We start from the raw sequence: 21,990 nt of genomic DNA, 5'->3' as shown, positions 1-21,990 counted from the left end.
TCAGCTAACCACATTCCTTGAAGCTGGGTTGCTAAGTCCTTTCTTGGAAAGAGATCTGAGGGCTGCAATTCTTTGTCTGCCAAAAGTATCTTCGAAAATTGCAATAGAGGTTGGCTGACTGTTGGTCATGATTCTCAAGCAGAGGATTCCTGAATCTGGTGGGATTTGGAATCAGATAATCCCATTGCCCCCTTTCAGCTCTTGAGCCTTATGACTGTCTCTCAGCATGCTTTGATCCAGGCAATCCAGGTATGTTTCCCGCATTCATTTCAACCTGCTCAATCCTCTGTTTCCCTTCTTGCACTGACCGTCTTATGCCCTGTTGTGTCCTAGAGGTAGGATCAGTCCCTTCCTCCCAGGGTCTATTCATGGAGGGACTGAGGAGCCAGATGATGGAATCTATAGCTTCCACCTGTGCTGTCCACACCTTTTGGATCTCAGATGCTCAAGAAAATGGTTAACTATAACCATTGTTATACTAATACATTGATACTAATCAATAGCAACGTGGATGACTGAGTTGAACGCAGATCAAACACTTGAGAGCACAGGCAAGAAAGTCGAAAAAATTCAAAGTTAAGACTACGCAAAGCAAATCCTGGCCTGATACCACCCCTCCGTGGAGCACGGGAAAAGGTAAACAACAGCACTCCCTGCTGATCAATGCCTATACTACATCTGGCAAGGTGTCATATTTTTATTTTCTTCCATCCCAACTCCCGTGGGTAGCCCTAGAGTTTCACTGGCAGGTACCCATCATTCCAGTGCAATTCTAGCCTTTCTTTGTAGGAAGGTGGAAAGCTTTCAAACTTCTTGAGGAAAGAGTGGCTCTGATGTTTTGTTCTACCTGCACTTAATCTTTGTGTTTAACCTGCTTATGGTTCAAAGCCTGTTTTATTCTTGTAACTTGGCAGCTCTGGCTGGCTCGCAAATGTCCTAAGATAAATAATTAAGGTCCCGACATGCCCTCTAAGGACAGTCAACTTCTAAGCCAAAAAACGTTTTATATTTACTTTTTGCTCTTTAGAGATTTCCCTGGAATGTTTACTTCTGCTTTGCAGCATTTTTAAACTCCATACGTCCTGTTGGTTTGCCTAGCCAGAACACAATAGCGTTGTTGTTGTTGTTGTTTTTAAAATATTTAAGCTGCTATTTTGATACAATGGACCATCATACTGATTTTTAATTCCAAATTTAATGCTCACAAGTTGCCAACCATCTGTTTTTTTCTATCCACTTTTTCATTTCTTGGTGCAATGACTAAAGTTGGAACCTGCTGGTTCAGAGAGTAGAAATACAGTATATTTTCCCTATTCTCCAACCCTCAGCACCAGACAGTGGGGTTGGAATCCATGTTTAAATACCTAGAGGTAAAAAAATAAAAAAATAATAAATAAATAAATAAATAAATAAATAAATAAATAAATACCTAGAGGTCGGGGCGCCTGGCGGGCTTGGTCGGTAGAGCACATGATTCTTGATCTCGGGGTTTTGATTTGGAGCTCCATGTAAGGTATAGGGATTACTTAAAAAATAAATACCCAAAGGTTGCTCCAGGTCACTACCCCCGAGTTAGATGAGACACAAAAAAGTGCCAAGAGTTAATGTTCCAAGAAGACACTTGAGGTTACTGATTCCAGGATGTTTTTTTTTTTTTTAAAGATTGTATTTATTTATTCATGAGAGACACACAGAGAGAGGCAGAGAGAGGGAGAAGCAGGCTCCACGCAGGGAGCCCAACGTGGGACCGATCCCGGGTCTCCAGGATCAGGCCCCGGGCCAAAGGCGAGCCACCAGGCTGCCCAAGGATGTTTGAATTATAGGTAGGTTCTGTCTCTGAAGACAATTCCAGGGCACACACAAAAAAATCCTGCTTTAAAAACAAAATCAATAGAAAGAACACAAAGGATATAGTCCCTGAGCCATTATGTAAGAATAGAAATGATAAATGAAATAAAAAGCAAAAGAATTTTTTTTTTAAGTGCTTTCATTGCTCTCCTGGAGAATACAGATTGAAATTGTGAACTTGGCAGCTGTTCCCACAGGAAGAGGGCAGCATCACAGGTCTGAAACACAAGCTTTCTTCTGGAAACTGCCCACTTATTATGGATGACGGTTGTATCACCTTGAATAGAGGGAACAAAGACTGTGTGTGTGCGTCTGTGTGTGTGCGTGCGTGTGTTTGTGTGCCATAATTCAGCTTTGCTAGCACAAAGTGTAAGAGAACAGTCCTACACGGAGTGGTGGAACCGTGGAGGAATTTCTGAGAATTAGCCTTAGGCAAAGGCTTTTGGCTGGAAACTTGCACTGAAAACCTACCTTATAAGTAAGCATGCGACTTTCACCTGACTTAATTTTCTTCAGTCCCAAGGGCTCCAGCCAGAGCAAAGGTCTTGGTCTGGGTTGCTGGCATGTTCACTCTTCAGAGTAAACTGAGAATAAATTCAAAGACAAATCACCAAAGGTAATTTCTTTCTTTGACATGGTATATAATTGGGGTGGTTTTTAATGGAAAATTTTCATATTTTCTCATCAAAGTAATAGATATGTAATCTTTGTATTTGGATTAAGTAGGGATGAAAGAAATGAGAAGGGAGGAAAGAACAAAGAACTGGGTGGGGTGGAGAAATATGAGTCCTGGTTGCAGCCTTGGCATATCTCTGGAACCTTGGGGAAGTCTCAGGCGTTTCAGGCCTTGGCTCAGTTACATTAATAAAAGAAGCTGGGGGCGCCTGGGTGGCTCAGTTGGTTAAGCGTCTGCCTTGTCTCAGGTCATGATCCTGGGGTCCTGGGATCAAGCCCCACATCAGGCTCCCTGCTTAGTGGAGACTCTGCTTCTCCCTCTTCTTCTGCTTGTGCTCATTCTTTGTCAAATAAATAAACTCTTAAAAAAAATAAATAAATAAAAGAAGCTTGAACTGGATGATCTTTAAGGTCCTTTCCAGCTCAGTCCTAGGAATCAGACTCTTAGTTTTGACTTTTTTTGTTGTTGTTGTTATGGTTAGGCAGTGCCACAACAATGATGTGAGGTGGAATGAGGGTCAGAAGGGTCATTGTGAGGCTGATAGCAGGTCTCAGGCCACTCTCTACCTTCTCCAACATTTTTGCAAAGATGATTTCAGAGTAAGATAGACATCAAGGTAGGTGTCTGTATGTATTTGTTGAATGAATGAGTGAATGAATGAATGAATCATTCAGGGCAGGACGGAGGGAGAAGAGAATGGAAATATCCAGCTAGAGGAAGTTTATTTGGGATAGAGTATAGATTTGTGTCGATGGCAGTGATGGCTGGGGGTAGGTTTTATGGACGCATTCAGCAGGAGCTGCCCTTCAGCCCTGGGAAGTACTAGGGTTAGGGGTGAATTTTTACACAGTCTTTTTTTTTTTTAAGATTTTATTTATGGGGCACCTGGGTGGCTCAGTGACTGAGCGTCTGCCTTTGGTTCAGGGTGTGATGCCGGGGTCCTGGGATCAAGTCCCACATCGGGCTCCCCACAGAGGGCCTGCTTCTCCCTCTGCCTATGTCTCTCTCTCTGTGTGTCTCTCATGAATAAATACATAAAATCTTAAAAGTGTATATTTTATTTATTTATTTGAGAGAGAGAGAGAGATTAGGGGGAGGAGCAGAGGGAGAGGGACAAGCAGACTCTGCAGAGTACAGACCCCACTGCCTGGCTCGATCTCACGACCCTGAGATCAGGACCTGAGCCACCTGAACCAGAACCCAAAGTTGGCAGATGCTTAACTGACTGAGCCACCCAGGTGCCCCTAATTTACACATACTCTTTATCTAAGGAATAGGTAGAATGATTGCTGACAGGGTCACTCAGTAATACAGTCCTTCCAGTACAGATGGCTCAAGTACAACGTAATAGGACTTTTGTTCTCTACAATTTGATGACCAGAATATTCATTAGGATTTGCTTTGGCTGAGGTTTACAGAAATCTAAAATAATAGTGGTTTATTTTTTCTCTCACATAAAAAGTCTGTGGCACAGACTTGGGGGCTCTGTGGTGTCACAGATTCAGGCTCCTTCCACCTCAGGAAGAAATATGGCCACGTGAATTGAGCCATCCTATCCACATTCCAGCCAGCAGGGAAAAGAAAGGGCCAGAAAGGGCCCACCTCCTGCCTTAGTCTATTTGGGCTGCTATAACAAAATACAACAGGCTGTGTAGCTTATAAATGTATTTCTCACAGTTTTGGAAGCTGAAAGTCCAAGATCAGGTTGTACTCTGGTGAGGGCCCTCTTCTGAATTCATGGCAGATGCTTTCGAGCTGTTGTCCTCAAATAGTGGAAGGGGCAAGGAATCTCTCTGGAGTCTCTTTTACAAGGGCACTAATCTCATTCATGAGCGCTCCACCCTCATGATTTAAGCACTCCCCAAAGTTTCCATCTCTTAATACCATCACTCTTGGGGGTTATTCAACATATGAATTTAAGGGAGACAAAATATTCAGACAATAGTACCTTCCCACCCCACCCCTAATAATGACACTTCATGTAAGTTGAACTTGGCACTTTTCTTTTTATCCCATTGACCAACACTTAGTTACATTGCCATACCCATGTGCGATGGAGACCGGGAAACACAGCTGTTATTCATAATAGCTAAAAGTCAAGGTTGTTTTTTATTTGTTTTGACTAAGAAAAGAAAAAGTTATTAGGGAATATTAATTTTTGTCACCTTAAGATATTATAGACTTACTGCAATTATGCTTCCATTATTCAACTCCTTTGGGTGCTTATCCCTTAAAATTGTCTTCAGGACACATAGCAAATTATTTTCAGTATTCTAAATGAATCTTCATCTTGTGGAGGTAGATTTGATTTTTGAAACTGGGCCCACTCAGGACAACTGTGATGAGCAAGATGGGTGATAAAGCTGAGCATTATCATCTCATAAGAACAACATATGGGCTTCTACCCCTGGATATTATGGACCATTCTGGTTATTATGACCATCTTTGCAGAAAATTACTCTAAGACTTGAACACAATATATAAATTGACTACCTGAGGGTACTGAAGAGGAAACAGAAGTAAATAGATTCTGGTGTGGCATGTGAGCTTGGAGGGGAGGGGATGAGGAGTCATACAAGTAAGGCCTCCACCACCACAACTTTTAGCCTGAAGCTAATTGTAGCTTACAAAGTGGCTTGTGTAATAGAGGGGCAACATTAAAAACTCTACAGTCTTGCTGTCCTAGGGAATAAAAAGTCAGGTCAGAGCATCACGAATGCTGAAAAAGTGGGAGAACCCAGTAAGGAAACTATTAAAAAGGAGACACCCCACCCCGCCGACCAAATTTCTAATCAACTGCTGAACCACATACATGCAGAACACACTCAAAGCAGTTGAGCTAGACAAAAAGATCTACACTCAGGCTGGAGCTGCCACCCAAGAAACAGTTCGCAGTTCAAGCCTAGCAAGAAAATAATTTGCTCAAACAAAGGAAAAGCAACTCTCATCAGAGAAAAATAATGGAATCTGAAATCTCTGCAACTTAGCCTTCATGAGGTCCAAGCTGCAGTCCAAAGTTACCTAACAGGTAAAGAACCATGAAGCTGAAACACATCCTTCAAAGTCAACCAGATCTAACCCGAAGATGAATAAGATGTGGGAATCTTAAAACACAGGATTCTTAAGTGTTTTTATAGTTTTAAAAGACTTTACAGCTAAAGTAAATGAAGCAAATGAAGCAAAGAAAATTGAGGAAAAAAACGCTTGTTTTCAATGAATCAGAATCTCAACAGAGAAATGGAAAGTTTCAGTGGAGAAATTAAAACCATAAAAAAGAACCAAAAGGAAATCCCTTTTAATGTGTTGCTTTCTTTCTGCATTCCAGGTTTTTAACATTTTGAGTAAGGTGTGCCTTAGAGTAGACTTTTATTTTACTTTTATTTTGTGTTTATTTTACTTGGTGTTTTTCCAGCATCTTGTGTCTGCAGATTTCTGACTTTTATTACATTTGGGAAGCATTTGGTTGTCATTTCTTCAAATATTTTTCCACTCCATTTTCTTCTCTCCTTCTGCAATTCCAATCAGATGTATGTTTACTGTTTGATATCATCTAACAAGTCCCTAAGATTTTGTTCATTTAATTTTTTAAAAGATTTTATTTATTTCTATGAGAGAGAGCACAACACACATGAGAGAGAGAGAGAGAGAGAGAGCATGTGCAAGTGAGAGCATGGGGCAGGGGAAAGGGTTAGAGGGAGAGGGAGAAGCAGAGCAGGGAGCCCAATGTGGGCAGATTTCAGGACCCTGGGATCATGACCTGCGCCCAACACAGACGCTTAACCAATTGAGCCACTCAGGCACCCCTGTTCATTTTATTTTTGATATTTTTTCCTGTTACTCATCTTGAGTAATTTTGGTTGATCTATCTTAAAGTTTACTTATTCTTTCATTTAACATATCCATTTGGTTGTTAAGTCTATCTGCTCAATTCTTTTAAGAATTACACTTTTCATTTCTAGAATTTGCATGAAGAAGTACATTATTAACTTTAATGGGCTATGAAAAGTTAAGGATGTATTTTGTAATTTATAGGTCAACCATTAATATAAAAATGCAGACACCATAGCTAAAGAACCATCAATAAAACTAAAATGGAATATTTATAAAATATTAAAGTAATACCAAAAAAGGCAGGAAATGGGAAATGAAGAAGCAGAAGAGAAAAGTTGGCAACAAAAATATAAAATGATAGAACCCAATTAACCATATTAATAATTACATCAAATGTTAATAGCCTAAACACTCATCAAAAGACTAAAATTGGTGATTATTCTTAAGTGGATCAAAAAAGCCAAATGTAACACCTCACTGGAAAAGATATATAGATGGCAAATAAATATGAAAGATGTGCCACATCATATGTAATTAGGAGTCTACAAATTAAAACAATAGATACCACTGGATGCCTATTAGAATGGCAAAAATTCAGGACACTGGTGACACTAAATACTGGTGAGGATGCGGATCAACAGGAACTCTCATCCATTGCTTGTAGGAGTGCAAAATCGTACAGTTCCTTTGGAAGACAGTTTGGTGGTTTCTTACAAATAAACACCCTTACCATCCAGCAATTACATTTCTTGACATTTACCCAAATTAGTTGAAAACTTTTCTATAAACAAAAATTTTCACATAATGTTTAGAGCCGCTTTATTCATAATTGCCAAAAACTCCCAAGGTAACCAAGAGGTCCTTTAGTAGGTGAATGGATAAATAAACTGTGGTACATCCACACAAGGAATGTTATTCAGGGCTGAAAAGAAATGAGTTATCAAGCCACCAAAAAGACACAGAGGAACCTTAAATGCATATGAGACAAGCCACTCTGAAAAGCTATATACTGTTTGATTCTATTATAACATTCTGAAAAAGGCACAACTATAAAAACAGTAAAAATATCTGGTTGCCAGGGAATGGGGTAGGGGAAAGGATGAATGAGCAGAACACAGCAGGTTTTTAGAAAAGGGAAACTATTCTGTACGATACTACAATGGGGGATACATGTTATTGTATGTTTGTTAAAACTCATACCAAGTGTAAATCCGAATGTAAACTATGGACTTTGGGTAACAATGATGTCAGTGTTGGTTGAAACATATGTACGACTCTGGTGTGGGATGTTGATATTGGGGAGGGTATGTGTGTTCAGGGGGAGGGAACTCTCTATACTTTCTGCTCAATTTAACTGTGGACCTAGGACTGCTCTAAAAAATAATCTATTTAAAAAACAAATACTTGAAATATAAAGTCAGAGACTGCTCAAAAATAGATGGATAGAAAATGATATATCATGTAAATAGTAAGCACAGGAAGGCTGAAGTGGCTATATTAGTATCATACAAAATAGATTTTGAAACAAAGTGTATTACCAATGATAAAGGGCACTTCAGAATAATAAAAGTTTTAGTCAAGGTGACATAAAAATCACAAATTTGTCCATGCTCAATAATAGCTTCAAAATACATGAAGTGGGCTCCCTGGGTGGCTCAGCGGTTTGGTGCCTGCCTTTGGCCCAGGGCATGATCCTGGAGTCCTGGGATCGAGTCCCATATCCGGCTCCCTGCATGGAGCCTGCATCTCCCTCTGCCTATGTTTCTGGCCACCCCCCACCTCTCTCTGTGTCTCTCATGAATAAATAAATAAAATCTTTTAAAAAAATACATGAAGTAAAATTGACAGAATCAAAGGAAGAAATATGTAATCATAACTGGAGATTATAATGTCTCTCAGAAATTGATAGAGTTGGGACCCCTGGGTGGCTCAGTGGTTGAGTGTCTGCCTTTGGCTCAGGTCATGATCCTGGGGTCCTGGGATTGAGTCCCGGATCAGGCTCCCTGCGAGGAGCCTGTTTCTCCCTCTGCCTAGGTCTCTGCCTTTCTCTGTGTGTCTCTCATGAATAAATAAGATTTTTTTTTAAAAAGAAAGAAATTGATAGAATAAACAAACAAAAATCAGCAAAGACAGAAAATGTTAGCAATATACTATCAACCACTTTGACCTAAGTGATATTTATAGAACACTTCACCCGACAACAGCAAAATGCACATTCTTTTCAAGTGTACATGATACGTTTATCAGGATAGACCATATTCTGGACCATAAACAAATCTCAGTAAATTCAAGTTTATTTTCTAACTACAATTAAATTAAATTGGAAACTAAGAACAGTAAGATAACTAGGAATATCATAAATATTTGGAAACTAAACACTGAGTGAATGGGCATGTTTAACCTTGAAGAAGAAATCACACGAGATTAGAAAATATTTTGTACTGAATGATAATAAAAATACAACATATCAAAATTCATGGGATATGCTAAGTAGAACCTAGAGGGAAATAAATTATAACTTTGAATTCCTATAAGATAAAAGAAGAGGGGATCCCTGGGTGGCTCAGTGGTTTAGCGCCTGCCTTTGGCCCAGGGCCCGATCGTGGAGTCCTGGGTTTGAGTCTGCATCTCCCTCCTCCTGTGTCTCTGCCTCTCTCTCTCTCTCTCATAAATGAATAAATCAATCTTTTAAAAAATGAGAATAGGAAAAAAGGGAAAATTAGTAAAACCAAAAGTTGGTCATTTGAAAATACAAATAAAATTCATAAATCTCAATCCCAACTGACCAAGAAAAAAAAAGATATTGTCATATCAGTAATGAAAGAGAGGACTCCATTATAGATCCTTCAGACATGAAAAGAAGAACACTCCATTATTATTTTAAAATTTTTTTAGATTTATTTATTTATTTGTTGGGGGAGGGACAAAGGGAAAGAATCTTCATGCAGACTCCCCACTGAGCACGGAGTCTGACTCGGGGCTTGATCTTACTACCAATAAGCTTATGATCCAAGCAGAAACCCAGAGTCAGATGCCCAAACAACTGAGGTGCCATCCAGTGCCCCAAACACTCCATTATTATTAGTATGAGCATCTTTATGCATTAAATGTGACCATTTAGGTGAAATGGACACATTTTGGGAAAGACGTAAATTACAAAGCTGACTCAAGAAGGAACAAGAATTCTCAACAGCCCTATGACAAAGAAATGAAATTTGGAATTTTAAAACATTCTGATAAAGAAAACTTCTGGTTCAGATGGCTTCACTGGTGAATTTTATCAAGCATTTAAAGAAAAAATAATACCAATCTTACAAAAAATCTTCCAGAAAATAAAGGAGGAAGAAACACTTCCTAACTCAATTTATGATGTCATATTATCCTGATTCCAAAGCCAGGTGAAAACATCTTAAGAAAGAAAACTACAGATCAATATCCCTCATGAATATATATGCAAAAATCCTCAAACAACATATTATCATCAAACCAAATCTAGCAGCATATAAAAAGATTATATACCGTAATCAAGGGGCAATGCAAGCTTGGCTTGACATCTGAAAATCAATGTAATTCAATAAATTAATAGAATATAGGAGGACAAAATATCATTTTAAGAAGTACAGAAATAGCATTTTTTGAAATTCAAAACTGTTATCATTAAAAATAACTCAACAAATTGTGAATAAAAGCAAACTTCCCAACTTGATTAAGGCTATCTACAAAATCTGACAGCTAATGTCATGCTACAATGTGAATGATTCAATGCTTTCTACCTAAGATCAGGGTAAAGGCTAAGATATTAGCTCTAACCACTTTATTTAATATTGTATGGACCTGCCTAGCTAGTGCTAGGCACTGGTATACAGAGTATAGAGTATAAAGGAAGAAGTAAAACCATCTTTATTTATAAGTGACATACAAAAAACCCTAAGGAATCCCAAAAAACTATTAGAAGTAATAATGAACTTAGCTAGGTTGCAGGATATAACATACAATAATCAATTTCATTTCACCATCTAAAACAGCATAAAAACATATAGGAATAGGTTTAGCAAAAGATGTGCAAGACCTATAGGCTGAAAAGCTACAAGACATTATGGGAAATTCAGGAAGGTCTCCATAAATAGAGCTATACCATGTTCATGGATTAGAAGTTTCAATGTTGTTAAATGAGCAATCCTCCTTAAATTAGTCAATAGATTTGGTGTAATACCTGGGGAAATTCAGAGAAGGTTTTTTTTTTTTTTAAGAAATTTACAAATTTATTTTAAACTTTATATGGGAAGACAACCTAGGATATTTAAAACTATTTTGAAAAAGGAGAACAATGTTGGAGCACTTACACTGTCTAATTTCAAGAAAAACATGTGGCTCTTGCAGTAACGGTATGTGGCCCTTACTAACAATATGTAGTAAACTGAATTTTATCCTTTTGGCTTATAAATTAATATTTCAATAATTTCCAAAAAAGGAAAGGTGGCACAGCTCTGATATAAGCATGTAATTTCCCAAGATGGCTACTATGAAGGGTAATACTCATTTGGCATGATTGCTGGGGGAAAGAATGCATGTTGAACATAAGCTTTGTAATCAAGATAGAACTGGGTTTAAATACTGTATACGCCACTTATCTCTCTAAACCTCAGTTTCTTCATCTGCAAATGGGATGCACAGTGTAAAAATTAAAGAAATACAGCATAGAGGCTTAGCTCTATGTTATGACTGTGGAGCTAACCTAACTGGGCCCTGTTCCTAACTCTGCCATTTTGTAACTATGTGGCCTTGGGCATGTTTAACCTTTCCATGCTTCACTTTGCTTGTTTTTAAATTGAGGATACTAAAAGTGCCTATAAACATTGTAATGGACATCAAATGAATTAATAAATCTAAAGCACTTAGAACAGCCTGGCACATAATAAGTACTCAAAAAACTATTACCTACTGTTGTTATCATGTCCCTGTGTTATGAGGACAAAATGTGGTTACTTTCATCAAACACCAAGCAAGGCTCCCAGTATCTACTAAATGTTAGCTCTCATCCTTCTATAGAGCCTAAGTAACATTCTAGGAGTAGGGTTTGACACTGATGTGTGTATTTTGCAGTATAGGGGTTAGTCATAAATTTTAGTTTCTTAAACTTTCTTTCTTTATAATTTTTTCAATACTTAAAAAAAATGCCTCCTGATAGAATTATAATGCAAAACGGAAGCCTTAATACTGGATGTCAAATACTATCCCTCCAAGACTCCATCACAGGCCATATATCTCCTTTGATCCCAACTGGCAATCATGTCCAGCAGCCTGCTGCCCAAGGACTGCAAAACGCAGGCTGCCTCCCTCTTTTCCTCTTCCCTTTCTTTTTCTTCTTTGGTTGTGTTAGGCAGAAACTACAGGACACCATAAAACAGTCAGAAGTTTCTATTCTCCCTTTATTCTGTGTCAAATGCAATAGCAATTGGTGTACAGCTGTCATCCTCCTGCCCTCCCCTTGAAGGACAACTCCTCAGCTGTGTGAATAGCTCTGAGCCCTAGAACTGGCATAACTTGCTCTGCCAATGGGTCAGATGACAGCAGGGTCATCCACAACTTATAAATGGCCTTTGAGTGCACAGCTTCAGAACCACATGGAGGGAGAGGAGGTGGTTCCATTTCTTTAATAATTTTCCTCGGAGAAGAACTCGTGATTGCGTGGTAACAATTTTATATCTTCATTAGGGATGCTGAGCTTTTAAATTTTGCCTTCTAATTGAAACATGAAAAGTTAGAAGGATTTTAAGCCAAAAGACATTAAGCAGAGGATCTGCACATATCCCATAACCTATTCCTTTGTTGGAGATCTGCAGCCAGTCTCTGAGATGGGGAAATAGAACTTGGCTCTGCTTCTATGTGAAGAGCCAATCTCTATACGTTGAGGGGGGAGAGGGATGTTTTGGTCTCTCAGGTCTATCTTGGGCATTTTCTCTGAAAAGCCCTCATATGTTGACTTTCCAAAGATAAGACTTCTCCTTCACTGTCTTCACTCCCCTGGGTCTGGCACCCCAGCCACCCATGTCTCTGTAGCAGCCAAGGCAGCAAAATAAGTAAACACAAGCATCTATGCAGAGATGCTCTTTGGCCCCCTAGATACAAACTTTCACATTATTTTGCAAACTTCTTTTTCTCTTCATTACCTTGATTTCTCTGCATCACTATAAGGTGTGGGCTTTACTCTCTTCCTTTTCTTTTAAACAATTTAAGTGATGTTACCCTGTGCCTTTCTCCACTAATAATAATAAAACTTTCCCAATAGTCCACCTTGTCTAAATTTTCTAAAATTTTCTCCTCCTTTTCCTCCTCTCCTATTGCTTACCCTCCCATTTTTCCCTTGGAATGATCCACTGGGAATAAAGACTTTTCTCACGAGAAGAGGCCGAGTATTTCTCTCAAAGGGATCACAGCTCCGGCAGGCTTATGTTTGCATTATCAATGGCACTTCAATCACATTGCCAAAGCATTTCAGACAGAATGTGTGAAGAATGTGAGCTTTTAAAAAATCTTCGGCCAAGAGTCAACTTTTCTTGAGCTATTTGAAATCCTTCCCACACAACCTCAATTCCCAGTCTCACTACACTTTTACTAATTAATGTTTATTTTCCCATCTCCAAATATTCTGCTTGTATATGCCTACAATGTGGCAGCATTCCCTACCCTAGGAACTCTCTAGCTATGGTAGAGTGAAGATAATGTATAAACAGGAAGTCAAAATTTGACATAAAAAAAAAGATCCATTTTGTAAACAGAAGTCTCTATTATGAGTTTCCTGACCCTTTCTGGGAACATTGAAATGTAGGCACATACATCATTATTGCCTAAAGCTTCAAGTCAAGAACGAAGTTAATGTTGAACACCATTCTGTGTGCTTTGCCACAGGCTCATTCATTCATTCATTCATTCATTCAGCAAATACTGTATATAAGGCAGGATACAGGCACTAAGGTTGCATATAGAGATAAGAAAGTGTTCTCATGATTATAGAACTCATATTCTAGTGGAAAGACAGACAAGTAAAGAAATAATTACAAAGTAAGATTGCTAAGTGCTATGTTAGAGGAATTAACACATGGTGTGGGAAGACTGGGGAGGAAAACGGTAACATGGGGGTAGGATAAATGCGTTTATTGACAATTGTTAGTGTCCACTATGCACCAAGTAGTGTTGGGGGAACGGGAAAACAAAACCAATTCCCTGTCTTTGCAGAGTTTACATTCTAATGAAAGAGACAGGCAATAAGAAAAAAGGATGTACTATCAGGATGCTGGATAGTGTTCTAGAAGGGGGGCCTGGAAACAAAACAAAACGCTGGGATGAAAGGTAGGTTGCAGAGGAGCGATGCAGGAGATGGGAACAGGTGAGCAAGGGCATGAAATATTCTGCAAAGGGAGTTATTAGGTGTATCATTAGGTGGATCACAGGTGCAATAGGAGGCATAGGGTGCATTTTTCCCTAAGACAGAGTTTGGAACTCAATGTCGGAACCAGAAGGGACACTGGAGGTAAAAATGAACATACTACCTCATTTTTTCAGATGAAGAAAATTAGACTCGCAGAGGGAGAAGTAATTTGTCCCAGCGAGTGGGGCGCAGAACCGGGATAAACTCATTTTTCTCCACAGTTCAGCCCAGGCCTCCCTCCCAGGAGAAGCCGTGCTGGGGAGGCGGCTGGGAAGGGCAGCCTGGGTCTCGGGATCCCGGCGCACACAGCGCCCCCTCCCGGTGCTTCCCCGCAGAGCCGCTCCCCTTCTGGCCTCGAGCGGGGGCTCCCCGGGCGCAGACGGCGGCAGCTCCAGGCCGCGGGGCCCCGGGGGTGCTCGCGGGCCTCCCGGCCGCTTCACCTGTTTTCTTCCGCCGCCGAGGGGCTTCCGGCGGGGGGGGGGGGCGCGGCGGCCCGGGGCCCGGGACTCCGCGGGAGCGGGGCGCTCTGCATCTCCCCGGCTGGAGACCCGCCACCCCCCACCCCCCGCCCCCCGCCCCCCGCCGGCCGCGGCGCGCGCCGAGCCCTGCAATTGGCGGCGGGGTTGGCGGCGTCGGGAGCAACGCCCTTTCGCCGGCTTTCCCGGCGGCCGGGACCTGAGGCCGGCTCCCCGCGAGCCCGCCGCCCGCCCCTCCGCCCTCCGCCCCCCGCCCCTCCGCCCCACCCTTCCTCCCCGCCCCGCCGCCTCCTCCCGGCCCGGGGTCCGGGAGCAGCGGCGCGCCGCGGAGCTCCGAGCCATGGGAGCCTCGCACTCTCAGAGCCCGCGGGGCCGGGAGCCGGCGGGGGACAGGCCCCCGACAGCCCGAGACAGCGCGTGAGTCCCGAGCCCCCCCGGGGCCGCCGTTCGGGGGTTGGCGCGCCGGCCCGCGGGGGCTGCGAAGGTGGGGTTCCCGCCCGCGGGTCGGGGCGCCGGGGTGGGCCTGGCGGCACGTCCCGCCGCGAGCCTGGCCCTGCTGGGGCTCCGGGGCGCCCCGCCGCGACCCCGCCGCCCAGGGCGCGCCCAGGCGGGGCCGCTGCCCGGCGCCTGCCTGTTCGCGCTGCGCGGGTGGGAGAAGGGGACCCCGAGTTTTCCCGAACTCGTCCACGCGGGAAAACACACGTGTCCTCAAGGGCTCGGACGCATTCGCGAGACAGCTGTGTGCAGGGGAGTGTAGATGCAAGAGAGGAGCTCGAGTCTCAGATCATTGGGCTCGTGTTGGCCTTCGGAGTGCAGGAATTTGGGTGCAGTGCTTGCTGTTCCTAAGAACTCCCTCTCTTGTTTGCTCCGAGGGCTTCACGATGATCTCAGAAAAAGGGCTGTATTGTAGCAGCAGCAATTAGGCTTTTGTTCTGGGACAACAACAATTGGGGACACCCTGTAACTGAAATGCAAACTGCGAAGAAGCATTTTTAGAGAACGTAGTTTAAAGCAAGTTAGTTGCAGGGTTGGAAAGGGAGCCGTGCTTCTCTCCAGAGAGAATGCGTGAAGAACTACTTGAGAACACAAATGGTTGTCAAGCTTTTATTTTAAAGATTTTGTTTACTCATGAGAGAGAGAGAGAGGCAGAGACACAGGCAGAGGGAGAAGGGAGCCTGATGCGGGACTTGATCCCAGGACCCCGGGATCTCGCCCTGAGCGGAAGGCAGCTCAACCGCTGAGCCACTCAGGCGTCCCCGTCGTTAAGCTTTTAATTTAAAATAGTTTTAGAGCGTGTGTGTATCTTGGAGGTGAGGTAATGTTAAGGAATTCATACTGTATTTTAAGTCGGCCAATGACAAAGCTAATTCATTTGAGAAAGAGACACTTAGGCTTCACATAGAGCAGCCTGGGCCATGGGGGGGGTGGGGGGGAGTTGATCATCTTTTCAAGGCAAAGTAGCTTTCTGAATTTCCAAGTGATAGACATGTTAGTTATGCCTCCTGATGTTTATGTATGATCACTAAACTTAGCTCAGGAAGCTTATTAATCACTTGGATAGCTCATACAGCATATAAAATGTGCAAAACACTTTTTAAAATACTCTAATCCCCAAGAACATCGGGTTTCTATTATTGCCCTCATGTTCCTGATGAGAAAACTGAAGGACAGAGAGATTAAGTGACTTGCCCAAGGTCACACTGCCAGAGGTGTATAGACTCCAGATCGCTTGCTGCAGCTGCCTCCCACAGGAGAGCTGCGGCTATTATGGGAAGCTAACTTTTGTCTCAGCCGGCAGAATTCATCCCACATTTTTTTTTTCTTTAATTCTTCCTGCATAAGGGAGAAATCTCTATTAGCAATGCTTAGAATCTACTAAGAGGAAATTGCCAAAGTTGCTTTAACCTTTTTTTTTTTTTTAATTTTTATTTATTTATGATAGTCACAGAGAGAGAGGCAGAGGGAGAAGCAGGCTCCATGCACCGGGAGCCTGACGTGGGATTCGATCCCGGTCTCCAGGATCGTGCCCTGGGCCAAAGGCAGGCGCCAAACCGCTGCGCCACCCAGGGATCCCTGCTTTAACCTTTTAAAAAACAAATAGGGGGGGGCAGCCCTGGTGGCTCAGCGGTTTAGCGCCACCTTCAGCCCAGGGCATGATTCTGGAGACCTGGGATCGAGTCCCGTACTGGGCTCCCTGCATGGAGCCTGCTTCTCCCTCTGCCTGTCTCTGCCTCTCTCTCTCTCTCTCTCTCAGTCTCTGTCTCTCACGAATAAATAAATAAAATCTTAAAACAAAAACAAAATCAAAACAAATATGAGGGACACCTAGGTGGCTCAGCGGTTGAGCTTTTGGCTCAGGGCGTGATCCTGGGATCCGGGATCGTGTCCCACCCACATTGGGCTCCTTGCAGGAAGCCTGCTTCTTCCTTTACCTGTGCCTCTGCCTCTCTCTCTCTTTGTCTCTCTCTCTCTCCCTGTGTCTCTCATGAATAAATAAAATTTTTTAAAAAATAAACAAAGAAACAAATATGAGAAGCACTGTAACATTGAGATGAAGTTAAGTGTTTTAGAAGCACAGAGCCTTGGGTTTACTTCTAGGCTCTACTCCTTAACAGCTGGAGATCTTTAGTCTGTTCCTTAACCTCTCTGTATTTATTTCCTTATTTGTAAAGTGGGAATGAAAACAATGTCCATTTCATAGGCTGTTCTGAAGATGACATAAGATCAGGTGTACATGAAAAAATAAGTTAATAGTTATATAATATGTCTCTGAGCAATATATTGTTTTAGCCAAGGATAAAAGTTGGCTAATCTTTGTGAACATGTGGCAGGGGTTACTGTGTAATTTGAAAGTAAATATTAGAATCATTCACTAGTAGCATGCAGAACGCAGTGCTTCCATGTATGGTTCAGTTGTTAGGGTGAGGAATTTGATTCCCAATTGTTAAATTTTCCAATGGCATGGCAGTAGATAGAGGATCTCTCTTTCAATGAGGTTCTTACATGTACCTTAGATACTTAGCAAAGCTGGCCTAAGTATGATCAGCATAAAAGCCCATCTTTGATCTTCACCTGGAAATACAGCCCAGGTGTGCCCTTCCCTACTCAGTTGAATACATTAAGAAGCACATAAACTCATGTAGGCAACAATAGGATTATTTGGTCTCAGAGTGTGCAAACTCTGCTTAAGGAGTCAACCCTACAAACCACTTGGTGTGCACTGGGTCAAAGACTAGAAATTAGCGATTCCACACCTGTAATATGAAAAGCTAAAAGTATATCCTTTATCCAAGCCCTGCCTTTTTAGATGTACAAGCCACAAGTCTCTCCAGGATCTGAGAAAGTGGGGGATTCATTGTTAATGTCACCCGGCCACAGATTTCCTGCCGGACATATGGCTAATGTGGATAACACTGACCTCAAGGAAGTTCTCCTACTCGAGCCTTTGCAGTTGCATTTTCAAAATCTATTGTTCCTTTCCAAAAAAATAAATACATGAAAAGCTCACAAGGAACACATTACTATGGCATTTGTCTTTTGAGGGAGAAATTATGTTGCAGGATGTTCACAATTTATATTTCAGAATAATTTAATCAAGCCCTAAAATTAACCAGATAAATCTCTTGTAGCAGAGTTCTATTGTGAAATATAAAGAAGTATGGAAGTACATGAAAAGAAATGTCTGTTTTTTTTGTTTTTTTTTTACTCAGTCCCTGTGCACAGTCTGGCTGAAGAAATGCCCAATTTTAAGATAATGCTCATCAGTATTGAAAATTGTAGCTGTCTGCCTTACTCAAACCCAAGGAAACAAAATTGCTGGCTTTGGTAAAAAAAAAAAAAAATTAGGGGAAATTTCACTTCATTTATTCAGGGAGGCTGCACACTATGGTGATTAGGAACAGAAGCTGAAGAGTGAGGCAGACCTGGATTGGAATTCCAGCTAGAGAGTTTACTGACTTCCTTTAGGAATCCTTAGAAAATAATCACTTAATTCCTCTGTTGGGCAAAATTTCTACATCTTTAAAATGGCAGTAATCATGGGGGTGCCTGGGTGGCTCAGTTGGTTGAGGATCCACTCTTGATTTCAGCTCAGGTCGGGATCTCAGAGTCATGAAATCAAGCCCTCAGTCTGGCTCTGTGCTCAGTGGGGGGTCGGTTTGAGATTCTTTCCTCCTGCACTGCCCCCACCATCCCACTTGCATGTACACACATGCTCTCTCTCAAATGAATCTTTAAAAAAATAATAAATGGCAATAATCATAACTACTTTTTGAAGTGCAGGGCCTGGTACTTACTGATGGCTCAATACCTGAGTTATTATAAGTACCTTTACATGTGCATATAAACCAGATGCTATGCCAGGTTCTTTGGGATGTATATTTTTGAAAAAGGTAGAGTCTTTTCTGAAGGGAAGGTGCCCTAATTCAGCAAGGCCTCATAAAGAAGAAGCAAGACAATAACTTTGTTGAGTTAGTTTTTTTCCTCAGTTAATTTACATTTTCCAGAAAGATGCACTCTCAAGAGGACGAACATGTGTTTGAGACCATGGCAGTTTGGTGAAATGTTTGAAATCACTGATTCCTTAGGTGATTAGTTTTGGCAATGTGGCCAGGGTGGGTTTTCTAAGAGCAATAAATAATTTGTGGAAAAATTTGAAAAATGGCATAAACAGAGCCTATTAGTTCTTAGGGAAAGTGGTGTGTAACTAATTCATCTACTGCTTGTTGAGCTTGTCTGCCTGGAATGCAAGATATGCACCTGCTGTCAATTTCTATTAAATTTCTAGACCAAACTTTGTTTGCATTTGGAATGTATCATAATGGAATAGGACAGTGCAAAGTTGGGAGGAGTTTGAGGTCTTAAGTGTTTTTGCTGTGCACCTTTCTGATTATGTAGATTAGATACAGGTTCTACAAGGTTCTAGTGAACTGCAAAATCAGCAACCATTAAACTCAAGTGCCACTTGTTGGGCACGTCACTGCAGGACAGATGTCCCTGACCTGAAAAGGAAGCACTGGCTTTGAGGTTTTATTTTTTTTAATTAATTAATTAATTTATTTATTTTTTTATTTATGATAGCCACACACACAGAGAGAGAGAGGCAGAGACATAGGCAGAGGGAGAAGCAGGCTCCATGCACTGGGAGCCCGACGTGGGACACCATCCTGGGTCTCCAGGATCGCGCCCTGGGCCAAAGGCAGGCGCTAAACCGCTGTGCCACCCAGGGATCCCGGCTTTGAGGTTTTAGACAGGAAAATATTACTCAAAACATGTTAATTTGGGGAATAATATTCTGAAACCCATTGCAATTTTTATTGTCATTAAAAACATTTTAAGTTCCCAGTTGCTACAGAAATTTTTTAAATGCCTGTTTAAATGGCTCTATCTCTGGTGAGGCCGGCACAAAAAGAAAATGGTTTGAATTGTAAGACAAGAGGATTATTTGTGTGTATATGTTGAATTTAGTTATCACAACTTCTCAGCCATTAGGGTAGTTCAGATGGTAGAAAGGGCTAATTAAGGGAAGAAAAATTCTTCTCTGAATAATTAAAAGGTAAAATAGTTGCTCTATCAAGGGTCGAAACTCTAAGGAGGTTCAGGTATAGTTTTGTTCCATAATTTCTTTACTCTTTTTGATTCAGTGACCAACTGTGCCCTACCCCTTCTTCCACCCCACAGCTTCTCCCAGCTGGTGCATGTTCCAGTAGTAAAAATCAAGGAGAGGAGTGCCCTGGTGGCTCAGTCAGTTAAACAGTTAAGATCTACCTTTGTTTGGCTCAGGTCATGATCCTGGAGTCCTGGGATTGAGCCCTAAGTTGGGCTCTGTGCTCAGTGGGAGTCTACTTCTACCTCTGATCCTCCCCTTTAAAAAAAATTTTTTTTTAAGATTTTATTTATTTATTCATGAGAGGCACAGAGAGAGAGAGGCAGAGACATAGGCAGAGAGAGAAGCAGGCTCCATGCAGGGAGCCTGATGTGGGACTTGATCCCGGGCCTCCAGGATCAGGCCCCCGGTTGAAGGCAGGCACTAAACCACTGAGCCATCCAGGGATCCCCATAATCCTCCCCTTTCTCATGCTCCCCCCTCCCCTGTCATACAATCTCTTTCATTCATAAATAAATAAATAAATAAATAAATAAATAAATAAAATGTTTTTTAAAAATTCAAGAAGAGGCTCCTGGGTGGCTCAGTCGGTTGAGTGTCTGACTCTTGATTTCAACTCAGGTCATGATGTTGGGGATCCAGCCCTGGGCTGAACTCTGAGCAAAGCCAGGAGTTGGCTTGAAAGTTCTCTCCCTCTGCCCCTCCTCCTGCACCCATGTGTTCTCTCTCTCTCTAAAATAAAATAAACAAATCTTTAAAAATCAAGAAGAGAAAAAGACAAAAGGCAGAGCATGGCTGCTTGTGTCCTGAGCTAACAAAGTAGATTATCTAATGTCTGAGTTGGTCTATAGGCAGAGTGGGCTGCAGGGTGTGTGAATTTGTTAACCCAAGGGTCAGGAAATGAACCTGGTGCATCCAAATAGCCACAGAATATGGCGGCCCATCTTCTGACGAAGCTCACTCATGCTATTGGGGGGTTTTTTGTTTGTTTTTCTTGTGGTAACTGCACATAACATAAAATTCACCATTTAGATAATTTTTAAGTGTACACTTAAAATGAAGTGGGATTAAGTACATTCACAATGATGTGTGACCATCACAAATATCCATTTCCAGGACTTTTTTTGCATCCCAAACAGAAACTCTGTACCCATTAGGCAATAATTCCTCATCCTTCCCACTGCTAGCCCCTGGTGACCTTTATTCTGTCTCTATCCACTGATTCTAGGTCCCTCCTGTAACTAGAAACATACAATATTTGCTCTTTGATGTCTGGCTTACATAACTTAGCATCATGCCCTCAAGGTTCATCCCTTTTGTAGCATGTATCAGAATTTCGTTCCTTTTTATGGCTGGGTATGATTCCAGTGTATGTACACACCCTATTCTATTTGTCTGTTTGTCTGTTGATGGGCACTTGGGTTCCCTTCACCTTTTGGCTATTATGAATAATTCTGCTATGCAGGTTAGTGTGCACATATCTGTTTGAGTCTCTACTTTCAGTTCTTTTGGGTATATGCCCAGGAGCAGAATTACTGGGTCTTATGGTAACTCTATGTTTAACTTTTTGAGGAACCACTCAATGGTTTTCCCCAGGACTTCACTATTTTACATTCCCACCAGCAATGCATGAGGTTCCAGTTTCTCCACATCTTTCCAACATATTTTTTGCTTCTTTTTTTATTAATATCTAGCCTACCAGGTGTGAAATGGCATCTCATTTTGTTTTGATTTGCATTTCCCTAGTGATCAATGATGTTGATTGTCCTTTCATGTGCTTATCAACCATTTGTATATCTCCTTTGGAGAAATGCCTATTCAAGTCCTTTGCCCAGTTTTGAATTTAGTTGTTTTGCTGTTGAGTTACAGGTGTCCTTTAGTTTTCCTGGATATTAATCCTTTATCAGATATGTAGTTTTGAACATTTTCTCCCATTCCGTGGGTTGCCTTTTCGCTATGTTGATAGTATCCTTTGATGCATGAAAGTACTTAATTTTGATAAAGTCCAGTTTATCCACTCTTCCTTGTATTGCTGGTGCTTTTGGTGTCATATTTAAGAAGTTATTGTGGGACCCATGTCGTGAAGATTTTGCCTTATGTCTTATCTAGGAGTATTATAGTTTTA

The 21,990-nt window shown here is 41.6% G+C and overlaps 1 protein-coding gene across 12 annotated transcripts in view; it reads left to right on the top strand.

The window, feature by feature from the left end:
* The window catches only part of TACC1 (transforming acidic coiled-coil containing protein 1), a 118,663-nt gene that overhangs the window by 16,615 nt on the left and 80,058 nt on the right, over nucleotides 1–21,990 (top strand). For 2 of the 12 annotated variants that reach the window (XM_072763490.1, XM_072763489.1), the window contains exon 1: nucleotides 14,542–14,677. The exons of 4 other annotated variants lie outside the window; for them this stretch is intronic. Coding sequence is in view for 4 of the 8 variants with exons in the window: in XM_072763485.1 (XP_072619586.1) it covers nucleotides 14,601–14,677 (77 nt within the window). In the remaining 4 variants the exon portion in view is untranslated. Of the gene's footprint in view, nucleotides 1–14,541; nucleotides 14,678–21,990 lie in introns of those variants that run through there. 6 more of the 12 variants (XM_072763485.1, XM_072763483.1, XM_072763491.1 and 3 more) reach the window with 5 other exon arrangements.

The sequence above is a fragment of the Vulpes vulpes genome, chromosome 7, assembly GCF_048418805.1.
Source record: "Vulpes vulpes isolate BD-2025 chromosome 7, VulVul3, whole genome shotgun sequence".
NCBI classification, from domain to species: Eukaryota; Metazoa; Chordata; class Mammalia; order Carnivora; family Canidae; genus Vulpes; species Vulpes vulpes.
Note: the sequence above shows the minus strand (reverse complement) of the source record. Positions and strands in the feature narration are given on the sequence as shown.